We start from the raw sequence: 12566 nt of genomic DNA on the forward strand, positions 1-12566 counted from the left end.
CCGTGTTCTGTGTTCCGTGTTCTGCGTTCTGTGTTCTGCATGGACCCCAGGAAGAGTAGCTGCTGCTTTCACAACAGCTAATGGGGGATCCTAATCCAATACCCAAGCAGTTTGGTCATTAACCAGTGGAGCAGATTGTGATGCCTCTGGTTTGTAACCTCCCTCTCTTTCTCCAGGGTTATGGCTACCCAGTGAACAGACTGTTTGACCTGCTGTTTGAGATCAGAGACCAGTACAATGAAACGCTGCTGAAGAAATGGGCTCTGGTGTTCAGGGAGATCTTTGAACTGGACAACTACAGCCCTATCCCCGTAGAGACTGAAGAAGAGTACAAGTCTGTCGTTAGTAGATTCCCCTTCCACGACGCAGAAATTGAAAAGGTTTGTCCTTCATTCAACACCCTTCTTTTAAAAACGGACTAACGTCACGACATCGAGATGCGATGGAAATGTCAACAGTCTATATGCTCCTTATAGAGGTCCAAGGGGTTAAATAACCTGGGTTGTAAAGTCAACAGTCTATATGCTCCTTATAGAGGTCCAAGGGGTTAAATAACCTGGGTTGTAAAGTCAACAGTCTATATGCTCCTTATAGAGGTCCAAGGTGTTAAATAACCTGGGTTGTAAAGTCAACAGTCTATATGCTCCTTATAGAGGTCCAAGGGGTTAAATAACCTGGGTTGTAAAGTCAACAGTCTATATGCTCCTTATAGAGGTCCAAGGGGTTAAATAACCTGGGTTGTAAAGTCAACAGTCTATATGCTCCTTATAGAGGTCCAAGGGGTTAAATAACCTGGGTTGTAAAGTCAACAGTCTATATGCTCCTTATAGAGGTCCAAGGGGTTAAATAACCTGGGTTGTAAAGTCAACGGTCTATATGCTCCTTATAGAGGTCCAAGGGGTTAAATAACCTGGGTTGTAAAGTCAACAGTCTATATGCTCCTTATAGAGGTCCAAGGGGTTAAATAACCTGGGTTGTAAAGTCAACAGTCTATATGCTCCTTATAGAGGTCCAAGGGGTTAAATAACCTGGGTTGTAAAGTCAACAGTCTATATGCTCCTTATAGAGGTCCAAGGGGTTAAATAACCTGGGTTGTAAAGTCAACAGTCTATATGCTCCTTATAGAGGTCCAAGGGGTTAAATAACCTGGGTTGTAAAGTCAACAGTCTATATGCTCCTTATAGAGGTCCAAGGGGTTAAATAACCTGGGTTGTAATTTGTTGTCGCCCAACAGCAAGACTTTCCGAAGAAGCTGCCGATGTCTCAGTCTGTGCCTCAGATCTACGTTCAGGTCAAAGAGTTCATCTACGCCAGTCTGAAGTTCTCCGAGTCACTGCATCGCAGGTGAGTCAGTCGGATCATTGGCTGCTTCTCAAATCACGACCTATTTCCTGTGTCGTGCACTACTTTTGAGCAGAGTCCATTGGGCGTCGGTGTAAAAGTAGTGCACTATGTAGGGAAGTGGTTGCCGATAGGGACATCGTATAAAGCGGTTGTATTTAATACTGTGGGTCAGTCTTAACGTCTTGTTGTGTGCTATTTGCTTAGTGGGTTTGCACATGTCAGTGCTGCACAGTTTGTTATTTACACTAGCATGCTAAGGGTTTGTCTGGCTGGTCAACACCTTTCTCATCCGACTGTTATCTGGGTCAGATGATGTAATATCTGTAACAGGTGTTGAGTGTTGACCTTCAGCTGTCAGCCTGGCTGGTCCCTCACTAGGGTCCCTAGTACAGGGTTAATAACTGTGAGTCTGTTCCCTCACTAGGGTCCCTAGTACAGGGGTTAATAACTGGGAGTCTGTTCCCTCTCTAGGGTCCCTAGTACAGGGTTTAATAACTGGGAGTCTGTTCCCTCACTAGGGTCCCTAGTACAGGGTTAATAACTGGGAGTCTGTTCCCTCTCTAGGGTCCCTAGTACAGGGTTAATAACTGGGAGTCAGAGCCTGGCTGGTCCCTCACTAGGGTCCCTAGTACAGGGGTTAATAACTGGGACTCTGTTCCCTCACTAGGGTCCCTAGTACAGGGTTTAATAACTGGGAGTCTGTTCCCTCTCTAGGGTCCCTAGTACAGGGGTTAATAACTGGGAGTCAGAGCCTGGCTGTTCCCTCACTAGGGTCCCTAGTACAGGGGTTAATAACTGGGAGTCTGTTCCCTCTCTAGGGTCCCTAGTACACGGTTAATAATTGGGAGTCTGTTCCCTCTCTAGGGTCCCTAGTACAGGGTTAATAACTGGGAGTCTGTTCCCTCTCTAGGGTCCCTAGTACAGTGTTAATAACTGGGAGTCAGAGCCTGGCTGTTCCCTCACTAGGGTCCCTAGTACAGGGTTTAATAACTGGAGCCTGCTGTTCCCTCACTAGGGTCCCTAGTACAGGGGTTAATAACTGGGAGTCTGTTCCCTCTCTAGGGTCCCTAGTACAGGGGTTAATAACGGAGTCAGAGCCTGGCTGTTCCCTCTCTAGGGTCCCTAGTACAGGGTTAATAACTGGGAGTCAGAGCCTGGCTGGTCCCTCACTAGGGTCCCTAGTACAGGGGTTAATAACTGGAGCCTGGCTGGTCCCTCACTAGGGTCCCTAGTACAGGGGTTAATAACTGGGAGTCAGAGCCTGGCTGGTCCCTCACTAGGATCCCTAGTACAGGGTTTAATAACTGGGAGTCAGAGCCTGGCTTGTGGGGAAGATCACGGCTGGGTCTCCATTGACTTTGTCTGGTAGAGAGGCATTGTTGGGCAGATCACGGCTGGGTCTCCATTGACTTTGTCTGGTAGAGAGGCATTGTTGGGCAGATCACGGCTGGGTCTCCATTGACTTTGTCTGGTAGAGAGGCATCGTTGGGCAGATCACGGCTGGGTCTCCATTGACTTCGTCTGGTAGAGAGGCATTGTTGGGCAGATCACGGCTGGGCCTCTATTGACTTCGTCTGGTAGAGAGGCATCGTTGGGCAGATCACGGCTGGGTCTCCATTGTAACCCGTAATGGACTGTAGCCCCTGGCACATGCAGCGGTCATCGAAGCCTGTGTAATATGATTCCACCTTATTCCTCTAGTGTCCTTTTGCATGTTGATTGACTCTGCAGAAGTTATAGCGGGACTGGTTTCTGTCCTCAGCTATAGCCTCGGTTGTCTGCGATAGCCTCTGTTTTGCGGTATCCATGTCCTATAGCTTAATGTTTATCCAGGGCTTTTGAATGGGGAAGCAGCGAACCTCCACTGTGGGGACAACGTTGCCGATGCAGTCCCTAATGAAGTCAGTGACGGAGGTGGTTAGCTCGTTGACGTTATCGTCGGAGTCCTGGAACATATTTCAGTCAGCGCTAGAAAAGCAGTCCTGTAGCATAACCTCTGATCCTCATTACCATTTATCAACAGAGCGAGTCACAGGTTTTGAGCTTCTGCTTGTAACCAGGGTGCAGGAATACGGAGTCATGATCTGATTTGCCTAATGGAGGACGAGCAAGGGCCTTGTATGCTTGCTATGTGTTTAGAGTAATAGTGGTCTAGGACTTTATCGCCCCTAGTGGCAAAGGAGTCGTATTGATGGAAGTTGGGTATCACGTGTCTTAATGATGCAGAATTAAATTCGCCGGCCACAAGAAAGCAGCTTCCGGATGTATGTTTTCCTGCTTGTTTATAGCCTTGTACAGTTCTTTTGAGTGCCAGCTTTTTTTTCTTGTCCTGAGGTGGAAAGTACACCACAGCTAAAAACTCCCTATTCCACGACGGCTGAATAATTAGATGGAAAACCCATTGAGTTGGATAGTCATCTTGTCCAATCGCCATGTTTTAGAAAAGCAGAGCGTATTACAGTTTATGAAAGTCCCTTTGGTAGCAAATCCCCGATCGGCTGTCTTCCCTCTTATTATCAAGTGACTGTACATTGATCAATAGAATGGAGGGAGGAGGTGGCCAGTTTCCCCTTTGCCTTAATCTCGCCAGGACCCCCCCCCCCCCCCCCCCCCCCCACCTCTCTCTCTTGCCTCTTTAACCCTGACGTTTACTCTTGGGTAGTCAAAAAAATTGGATCGGAATTACAGAAAGATGCATCCCTCGTCTCTGGAGAGCGTTTACTCACTTGACCCCTGCCAACCAATCAACACCTCACAATGTACACAGCCACAGCTCTTATCTGCAGAACCAACACACAGCTGTAGGACTCTGCTAACACAAACGGCTCAAATCAAGCAAGTCGTCTTGACTACTTTCTTATGTCATTCTCATTGGCACCAAAAGTTTAAAGTGTTGATATGTTGATTAAATATTTGGCATATACATTACTCTTACAGAATTTCCACGTGGGCGAGGATATTGGAAATTTAATCAACGCCTATTGTATGATAAGTTGTTTTTAACCAGGACAGAATCATTTATAACTGCTTTTTCCAACGGGGCATTCCAGTTGAGGTTTATTGATGTAGTCAGAGGACTGTTATTAGCGTGTTTTAGCCACTTCTTTAAAAATGATAGATTATCAGACACTCGACAAGGTCTGATTTCATTATTACTGAAACAGGACCCAGGTGGTAAATATAAAGATCCAGTTCATTAAAAACAATTGGAGACCTCTTACACTTCAGTGTTGTGATGCCAAAAAGTCATCATAGCATGATACATAGAATTAATAAGGTATTGTTGGATATTATTCATCCTAATTAGACAGTTTTCTTTTACATGGACGATGCATTGGAGATGATATAAGACAAGTACTGGAAACAATAGAACACTATGAAAAATCTGGGAAACCAGGTCTGGTTTTCATAACTTTGAAATTTTTTTTGATAAAGTACAATTGGAGTTTATATATAAATGCCTGGACTATTTTAATTGAGGAGAATCTCTTATACAATAGGTTAAAGGTATAGTAACCTACCTATAGTAAGTGTAAACTAGTAAATAATGACCACTTCTCAGAAAATATTAAACTTTCGAGGAGTAAAACAAGGTTGTCCACTTTCGGCATATCTATTTGTTATGGCCATCAAAATGTTACCTATTAAATCAGATCCAACAATAACATCAATGGGCTAGAAATACGGGCTTTCAAAACAAAGGCCATTGTATACAGATTCACGTTTTCCTTTAACACCACAATGAGGAAGTAGGGAATTTGTCGGCCGGACCTGCATTAAAGACCTGCATTAAAGACCTGCATTAAAGACCTGCATTAAAGACCTGCATTAAAGACCTGCATTGGTTTAAGGAAATTGTGATGAATAAAGTATAATGCTTTCATTTAAGGACCAAGAAATGTACAGCTGTGCCATATAGATTCTTAAATAATTCGGAAGAGATTTTCAATGTACTGATTCCATGACACATGGTTTATGAATTGATACACAAAACACAAAACTTTGAATTTTTATTTAAATTGTTCAAAATTCTTGCAAAAAATAGAATATATATATATATTGTAAATACAACAATCCCAGCTCTGCAGATTTTGCTCTGAAGAGACAGAATCATTTGATTATTTGTTGTGGTCTACATACTGTCCATATGTAGCTTGTTTTTTGGTCGCAGGTTCAGGAATGGCGTGAACTCCGCAAAAATGCTGGGTGATCTGAAAAGTCATAGTCAATCGATCAATAATTATAATACTGTTAATCGAAACATGTTATCTTTTCATTTACAATCTGTACAAACTATCGAGAATAGAAAAGTTGAGAACTTTTGTGAAACTCTTGTCGTTTTGTTTTTGGTTGTGTTTCCAGCTGGACAGAGATCGATGACATGCTCCGTAAATCCACCAACCTGCTGTTGACGAGGACACTGAGTGGCTGTCTACAGCACCTCACCAAGAAACCCCATATCGGACTAACTGAGGTACAGTACATTACTCCCTACATTACCAAAAGTATGTGGACACCTGCTTGTCCAACATCTCATTCCAAAATCATGGCCATTAATATGGAGTTGGTCCCCCCCACCCCACCACTCTACTGAGAAGGCTTTCTACTAGATGTTGGAACATTGCTACGGGAACTTGCTTTCATTCCAATTCATCCCAAAGGTGTTCGATTTTGGTTGAAGTCAGGGCTCTGTGCCGGCCAGTCAAGTTCTTCCACACCGATCTCGACATACCATTTCTCTATGGACCTCGCTTTGTGCACGGTGGTCTTCCTGCTGAAACAGGAAAGGGCCTTCCTCAAACTGTTGCCAGAAAGTTGGAAGCACAGAATAATCTAGAATGTCATTGCTTTACCGTTAAGATTTCCCTTCACTGGAACTAAGGGGCTCGAATCATGAAAAACAGCCCCAGACCATTATTCCTCCTCCACCAAACTTTACAGTTGGCATTATGCATTCAGGTAGGTAGAGTTCTCCTGGCATCCACCAAACCCAGATTCGTCCGTCGGACTGCCAGATGGTGAAGCGTGATTCTTCACACCAGAGAACACGTTTCCACTGCTCCAGAGTCCATCTTTAAACCACTCCAGTCGACGCTTGGCATACCACATGGTGATCTTAGGCTTGTGTGCGGCTGCTTGGACATGGAAACCCATTTCATGAAGCTCCCGACGAACAGTTCTTGTGCTGACGTTGCTTCCAGAGGCAGTTTGGAACTCAGTAGTGAGTGTTGTAACCAATCTTTTTTTTTATGCTCTACGCGCTTCAAAACTCGACAGCCCCGTTCTGTGAGCTTGTGTACCTACCACTTCGTGGCTGAGCCGTTGTTGTTCCTAGACATGTCCACTTCACTATAACAGCACTTACAGTTGACTGGGGCAGTTCTAACAGGGCAGAAATTTGATGAACTGACTCAAATTGTATTAGTCACATGCGCCGAATACGCTGACATGATTATTTACAAGCCCCTAACCAACAATGCAGTTTAAAAAATATGAATAAGAAATAAAAGCAACAAGTAATTAAAGAGCAGCAGTAAAATAACAGTCGCGAGACTATATACAGGGGGGTACTAATCATCATAGCCTGGTTCCTCTCTAGGTTTCTTCCTAGGTTTTGGCCTTTCTAGGGAGTTTTTCCTAGCCACCGTGCTTCTTCACCTGCATTGCTTGCTGTTTGGGGTTTTAGGCTGGGTTTCTGTACAGCACTTTGAGATATCAGCTGATGTACGAAGGGCTATATAAAAATAAATTTGAAATTTGATTGGTACCAGTACAGAGTCAAAGTGCGGGGGCACCGGTGTTGAGCTAATATGTACATGTAAGTAGAGTTATTAAAGTGACTATACATAGATAATTACAGAGGGTACCAACAGTGTAGAAGAGGGGGGGGCGGATGGGCGGCAATGCAGATAGTCTTGTTAGCCATTTGATTAGATGTTCAGGAGTGGGCGCTCCCGTACCGCTTGCTGTGCGGTAGCAGAGAGAACAGTCTATGACTAGGGTGGCTGGAGGCTGGAGCAATTTTTAAGGCCTTCCTCTGACACCGCCCCTGGTATAGAGGTCCTAGATGGCAGGAAGCTTGGCCACAGTGATGTACTGGACTGTACCCACTACCCTCTGTAGTGCCTTGTGGTCGGAGGCTGAGCAGTTACTGTACCAGGCAGTGATGCAACCAGTCCTAGATGGCAGGAAGCTTGGCCACAGTGATGTACTGGACTGTACCCACTACCCTCTGTAGTGCCTTGTGGTCGGATGCTGAGCAGTTGCTGTACCAGGCAGTGATGCAACCATGCTCTCAATGGTGCAGCTGTAGAACCTTTTGAGGATCTGAGGACCCATGCCAAATCTTTTCAGTCTCCTGAGGGGGGGAAGGTGTTGTCGTGCCCTCTTCACGACTGTTTTGGTGTGCTTAGACCATGTTAGATGTTAGATGGTTAGATTGTTAGTGATGTGGACACCGAGGAACTTGAAGCTTCACTACAGCCCGTCAATGAGAATGGGGGAGTGCTTGGTCCTCCTTTTCCTGTAGTCCACAATCATCTCCTTTGTCTTGATCACGTTGAGGGATAGGTTGTTATTTATCCACCACACGGCCAGGTCTCTGACCTCCCTATAGGCTGTCTCATCGTTGTCGGTGATCTGGCCTACCACTGTTGTGTCATCGGCAAACTTAATGATGGTGTTGGAGTCGTGCCGGGCCGTGCAGTAATGAGTGAACAGGGAGTACAGGAGGGGGCTGAGCACACACTCCTGAGGGGCCCTGTGTTGAGGATTAGTGTGGCGGATGTGTTGTTACCTACCCTTACCACCTGGGGGCGGCCTATCTAGTACAGGGTTGGACCCACCAGAAAAGCTTGAATTCTTCTTGGATTTCGGATCGCTGCGTACCGTTGACGCCAGGCAGGATGCGTCTTTCCCCTCTATCCCTGGGACTAATCCTGACACTTCCATGACTCAACAGGAACGTTTCCATTGGAGTCGCTCCTTCTTGTTTTTAGCTGATAGGAACCCGGTGTGGTCGCCTGCTGCAATAGCCCATCCGTGAAAAGGACCGATATGTTGTGCTTTCCGAGATCCCGTTCTGCACACCACTTTTATACTGCACCGTTATTTGTCTGTTTGTGGCACGAATTCAAGCTTTTTGATGGGGTTCAAATCCAGGCTCTGGCTGGGCCACTCAAGGACATTCGGAGACTTGTCCCAAATCCACTCCTGTGTTGTCTTGGCTGTGTGCTTAGGGTCGTTGTCCCATTGGAGGGTGAACCTTCTGCCCAGTCGGAGGTCCTGAGTGCTCTGGAGCAGGTTTTCATCAAGGATCTCTCTGTACTTTTCTCCGTTCATCTTTCCCTCGATCCTGACTAGTCTCCCAGTCCCTGCCCCTGAAAAACATCCACACGGCATAATGCTGCCACCAGCATTCTTCACCGTAGGTATGGTGCCAGGTTTCCTCTAGACTTGGCATCAGACCATAGAATCTTTTTACTGAGGAGTAGCTTTCGTCTGGCCACTCTACCACCCAGGAATGGTTAAGAAGAAATGCTGGACTGCTCTGGAGTGGCCAGAGAAGAGTCCAGATCTGAATCGCATCCAAAACCTATGGCGAGATCTGACAACAGCAGTTGGTGGGGGGCACCACCTGAAATATTGAGAATTAGAGCAGTTGGTGGAGGGCACCACCTGAAACATTGAGAATTAGAGCAGTTGGTGGAGGGCACCACCTGAAACATTGAAGAATTAGAGCAGTTGGTGGAGGGCACCACCTGAAACATTGAAGAATTAGAGCAGTTGGTGGGGGGCACCACCTGAAACATTGAGAATTAGAGCAGTTGGTGGAGGGCACCACCTGAAATATTGAAGAATTAGAGCAGTTGGTGGAGGGCACCACCTGAAACATTGAGAATTAGAGCAGTTGGTGGAGGGCACCACCTGAAACATTGAAGAATTAGAGCAGTTGGTGGGGGGCACCACCTGAAATATTGAAGAATTAGAGCAGTTGGTGGGGGGCACCACCTGAAACATTGAAGAATTAGAGCAGTTGGTGGGGGGCACCACCTGAAATATTGAAGAATTAGAGCAGTTGGTGGAGGGCACCACCTGAAACATTGAAGAATTAGAGCAGTTGGTGGGGGGCACCACCTGAAACATTGAGAATTAGACCAGTTGGTGGAGGGCACCACCTGAAATATTGAAGAATTAGAGCAGTTGGTGGAGGGCACCACCTGAAATATTGAAGAATTAGAGCAGTTGGTGGAGGGCACCACCTGAAACATTGAGAATTAGAGCAGTTGGTGGAGGGCACCACCTGAAACATTGAAGAATTAGAGCAGTTGGTGGGGGGCACCATCTGAAATATTGAAGAATTAGAGCAGTTGGTGGGGGGCACCACCTGAAATATTGAGAATTAGAGCAGTTGGTGGGGGGCACCACCTGAAACATTGGAGAATTAGAGCAGTTGGTGGGGGGCACCACCTGAAACATTGAAGAATTAGAGCAGTTGGTGGAGGGCACCACCTGAAACATTGAGAATTAGAGCAGTTGGTGGAGGGCACCACCTGAAATATTGAAGAATTAGAGCAGTTGGTGGAGGGCACCACCTGAAACATTGAGAATTAGAGCAGTTGGTGGAGGGCACCACCTGAAACATTGAGAATTAGAGCAGTTGGTGGAGGGCACCACCTGAAACATTGAGAATTAGAGCAGTTGGTGGAGGGCACCACCTGAAACATTGAAGAATTAGAGCAGTTGGTGGGGGGCACCACCTGAAACATTGAAGAATTAGAGCAGTTGGTGGAGGGCACCACCTGAAACATTGAAGAATTAGAGCAGTTGGTGGGGGGCACCACCTGAAACATTGAAGAATTAGAGCAGTTGGTGGCGGGCACCACCTGAAACATTGAGAATTAGAGCAGTTGGTGGAGGGCACCACCTGAAATATTGAAGAATTAGAGCAGTTGGTGGAGGGCACCACCTGAAACATTGAGAATTAGAGCAGTTGGTGGAGGGCACCACCTGAAACATTGAAGAATTAGAGCAGTTGGTGGGGGGCACCACCTGAAATATTGAAGAATTAGAGCAGTTGGTGGGGGGCACCACCTGAAATATTGAGAATTAGAGCAGTTGGTGGGGGGCACCACCTGAAACATTGGAGAATTAGAGCAGTTGGTGGGGGGCACCACCTGAAACATTGAAGAATTAGAGCAGTTGGTGGAGGGCACCACCTGAAACATTGAGAATTAGAGCAGTTGGTGGAGGGCACCACCTGAAACATTGAAGAATTAGAGCAGTTGGTGGAGGGCACCACCTGAAACATTGAGAGTTAGAGCAGTTGGTGGAGGGCACCACCTGAAATATTGAAGAATTAGAGCAGTTGGTGGAGGGCACCACCTGAAATATTGAAGAATTAGAGCAGTTGGTGGAGGGCACCACCTGAAATATTGAAGAATTAGAGCAGTTGGTGGAGGGCACCACCTGAAATATTGAAGAATTAGAGCAGTTGGTGGAGGGCACCACCTGAAACATTGAGAATTAGAGCAGTTGGTGGAGGGCACCACCTGAAACATTGAGAATTAGAGCAGTTGGTGGAGGGCACCACCTGAAACATTGAAGAATTAGAGCAGTTGGTGGAGGACACCACCTGAAACATTGAGAATTAGAGCAGTTGGTGGGGGGCACCACCTGAAACATTGGAGAATTAGAGCAGTTGGTGGGGGGCACCACCTGAAACATTGAGAATTAGAGCAGTTGGTGGAGGGCACCACCTGAAACATTGAAGAATTAGAGCAGTTGGTGGAGGACACCACCTGAAACATTGAGAATTAGAGCACCACCTGAAACATTGAGAATTAGAGAATTACAGTTTGTTGCTGAGGGACGAATGGTCGGTAGAAAGGTGGAACTCATTGATGGCTAAAGGAAGCTTGTTGTCAGTTATCTTGGCCTAAGGCCACCAACTACTAGCTCAGGGGTGATAATAATTGTAAACCTAAGTTTACTATAACAAATATTTTAAAAAACTGGTTCTGCAAGGTGTGGTCACCAAAATATTTAGTTTTCTATTTTATCTTATTTGAAAAGGAATAATTTAAGAAAAGTGTAAGGTTGTTGATATATTTTCCAGTTGACCCACTTGGTCCCATTTACGTCTCTCTTTGTGTTACAGTTGGTTCAGATCATCATTAACACAACCCACCTGGAGCAGGCCTGTAAATACCTGGAGGACTTCATCACCAACATCACCAACGTCTCACCTGAGACCGTGCACACCACGCGGCTCTACGGACTTTCCACCTTTAAGGTACTGTAGGAAATCTGAATTCTCCATCAGTGTTTCTACTTCACTAACTTGATATAACTATTAAACCAACCAAAACTTTTAAGGTATATTCATTAGTCATAGTCTCTTCTCTTGTGTTGCCGCTGGAATAAGGGAATTGTCATAAACTTTACAGCGCTTCCAGTACTTCAGCGTAGTTCATCAACGTGTACTGACGTAGTCTTACCTGACATTCAGCTCATTCTGTCTGTAGTAACCTCCGTAGTCTTACCTGGCGTTCAGCTCATTCTGTCTGTAGTGACCTCCGTAGTCTTACCTGGCGTTCAGCTCATTCTGTCAGTAGTAACCTCCGTAGTCTTACCTGGCGTTCAGCTCATTCTGTCAGTAGTAACCTCCGTAGTCTTACCTGGCGTTCTGCTCATTCTGTCTGTAGTAACCTCCGTAGTACTGACGTTCAGCTCATTCTGTCTGTAGTAACCTCCGTAGTACTGACGTTCAGCTCATTCTGTCTGTAGTAACCTCCGTAGTACTGACGTTCAGCTCATTCTGTCAGTAGTAACCTCCGTAGTACTGACGTTCAGCTCATTCTGTCAGTAGTAACCTCCGTAGTCTTACCTGGCGTTCAGCTCATTCTGTCTGTATTAACCTCCGTAGTACTGACGTTCAGCTCATTCTGTCAGTAGTAACCTCCGTAGTCTTACCTGCCGTTCAGCTCATTCTGTCAGTAGTAACCTCCGTAGTCTTACCTGCCGTTCAGCTCATTCTGTCAGTAGTAACCTCCGTAGTCTTACCTGGCGTTCAGCTCATTCTGTCAGTAGTAACCTCCGTAGTCTTACCTGGCGTTCAGCTCATTCTGTCAGTAGTAACCTCCGTAGTCTTACCTGGCGTTCAGCTCATTCTGTCAGTAGTAACCTCCGTAGTCTTACCTGGCGTTCAGCTCATTCTGTCA

At 45.9% G+C, this 12566-nt stretch overlaps 1 protein-coding gene across 7 annotated transcripts in view; it reads left to right on the top strand.

Annotated features, from left to right (window-relative positions):
• The window catches only part of exoc6 (exocyst complex component 6), a 139633-nt gene that overhangs the window by 83115 nt on the left and 43952 nt on the right, over window positions 1-12566 (top strand). For all 7 annotated transcript variants that reach the window (XM_036959708.1, XM_036959709.1, XM_036959710.1 and 4 more), the window contains exons 12-15: window positions 177-380; window positions 1235-1344; window positions 5707-5818; window positions 11504-11638. In XM_036959708.1, coding sequence (XP_036815603.1) covers window positions 177-380; window positions 1235-1344; window positions 5707-5818; window positions 11504-11638 — 561 coding nt within the window. The remainder of the gene's footprint in view (window positions 1-176; window positions 381-1234; window positions 1345-5706; window positions 5819-11503; window positions 11639-12566) is intronic.

This window comes from Oncorhynchus mykiss, chromosome 23, assembly GCF_013265735.2.
Source record: "Oncorhynchus mykiss isolate Arlee chromosome 23, USDA_OmykA_1.1, whole genome shotgun sequence".
NCBI lineage: Eukaryota > Metazoa > Chordata > Actinopteri > Salmoniformes > Salmonidae > Oncorhynchus > Oncorhynchus mykiss.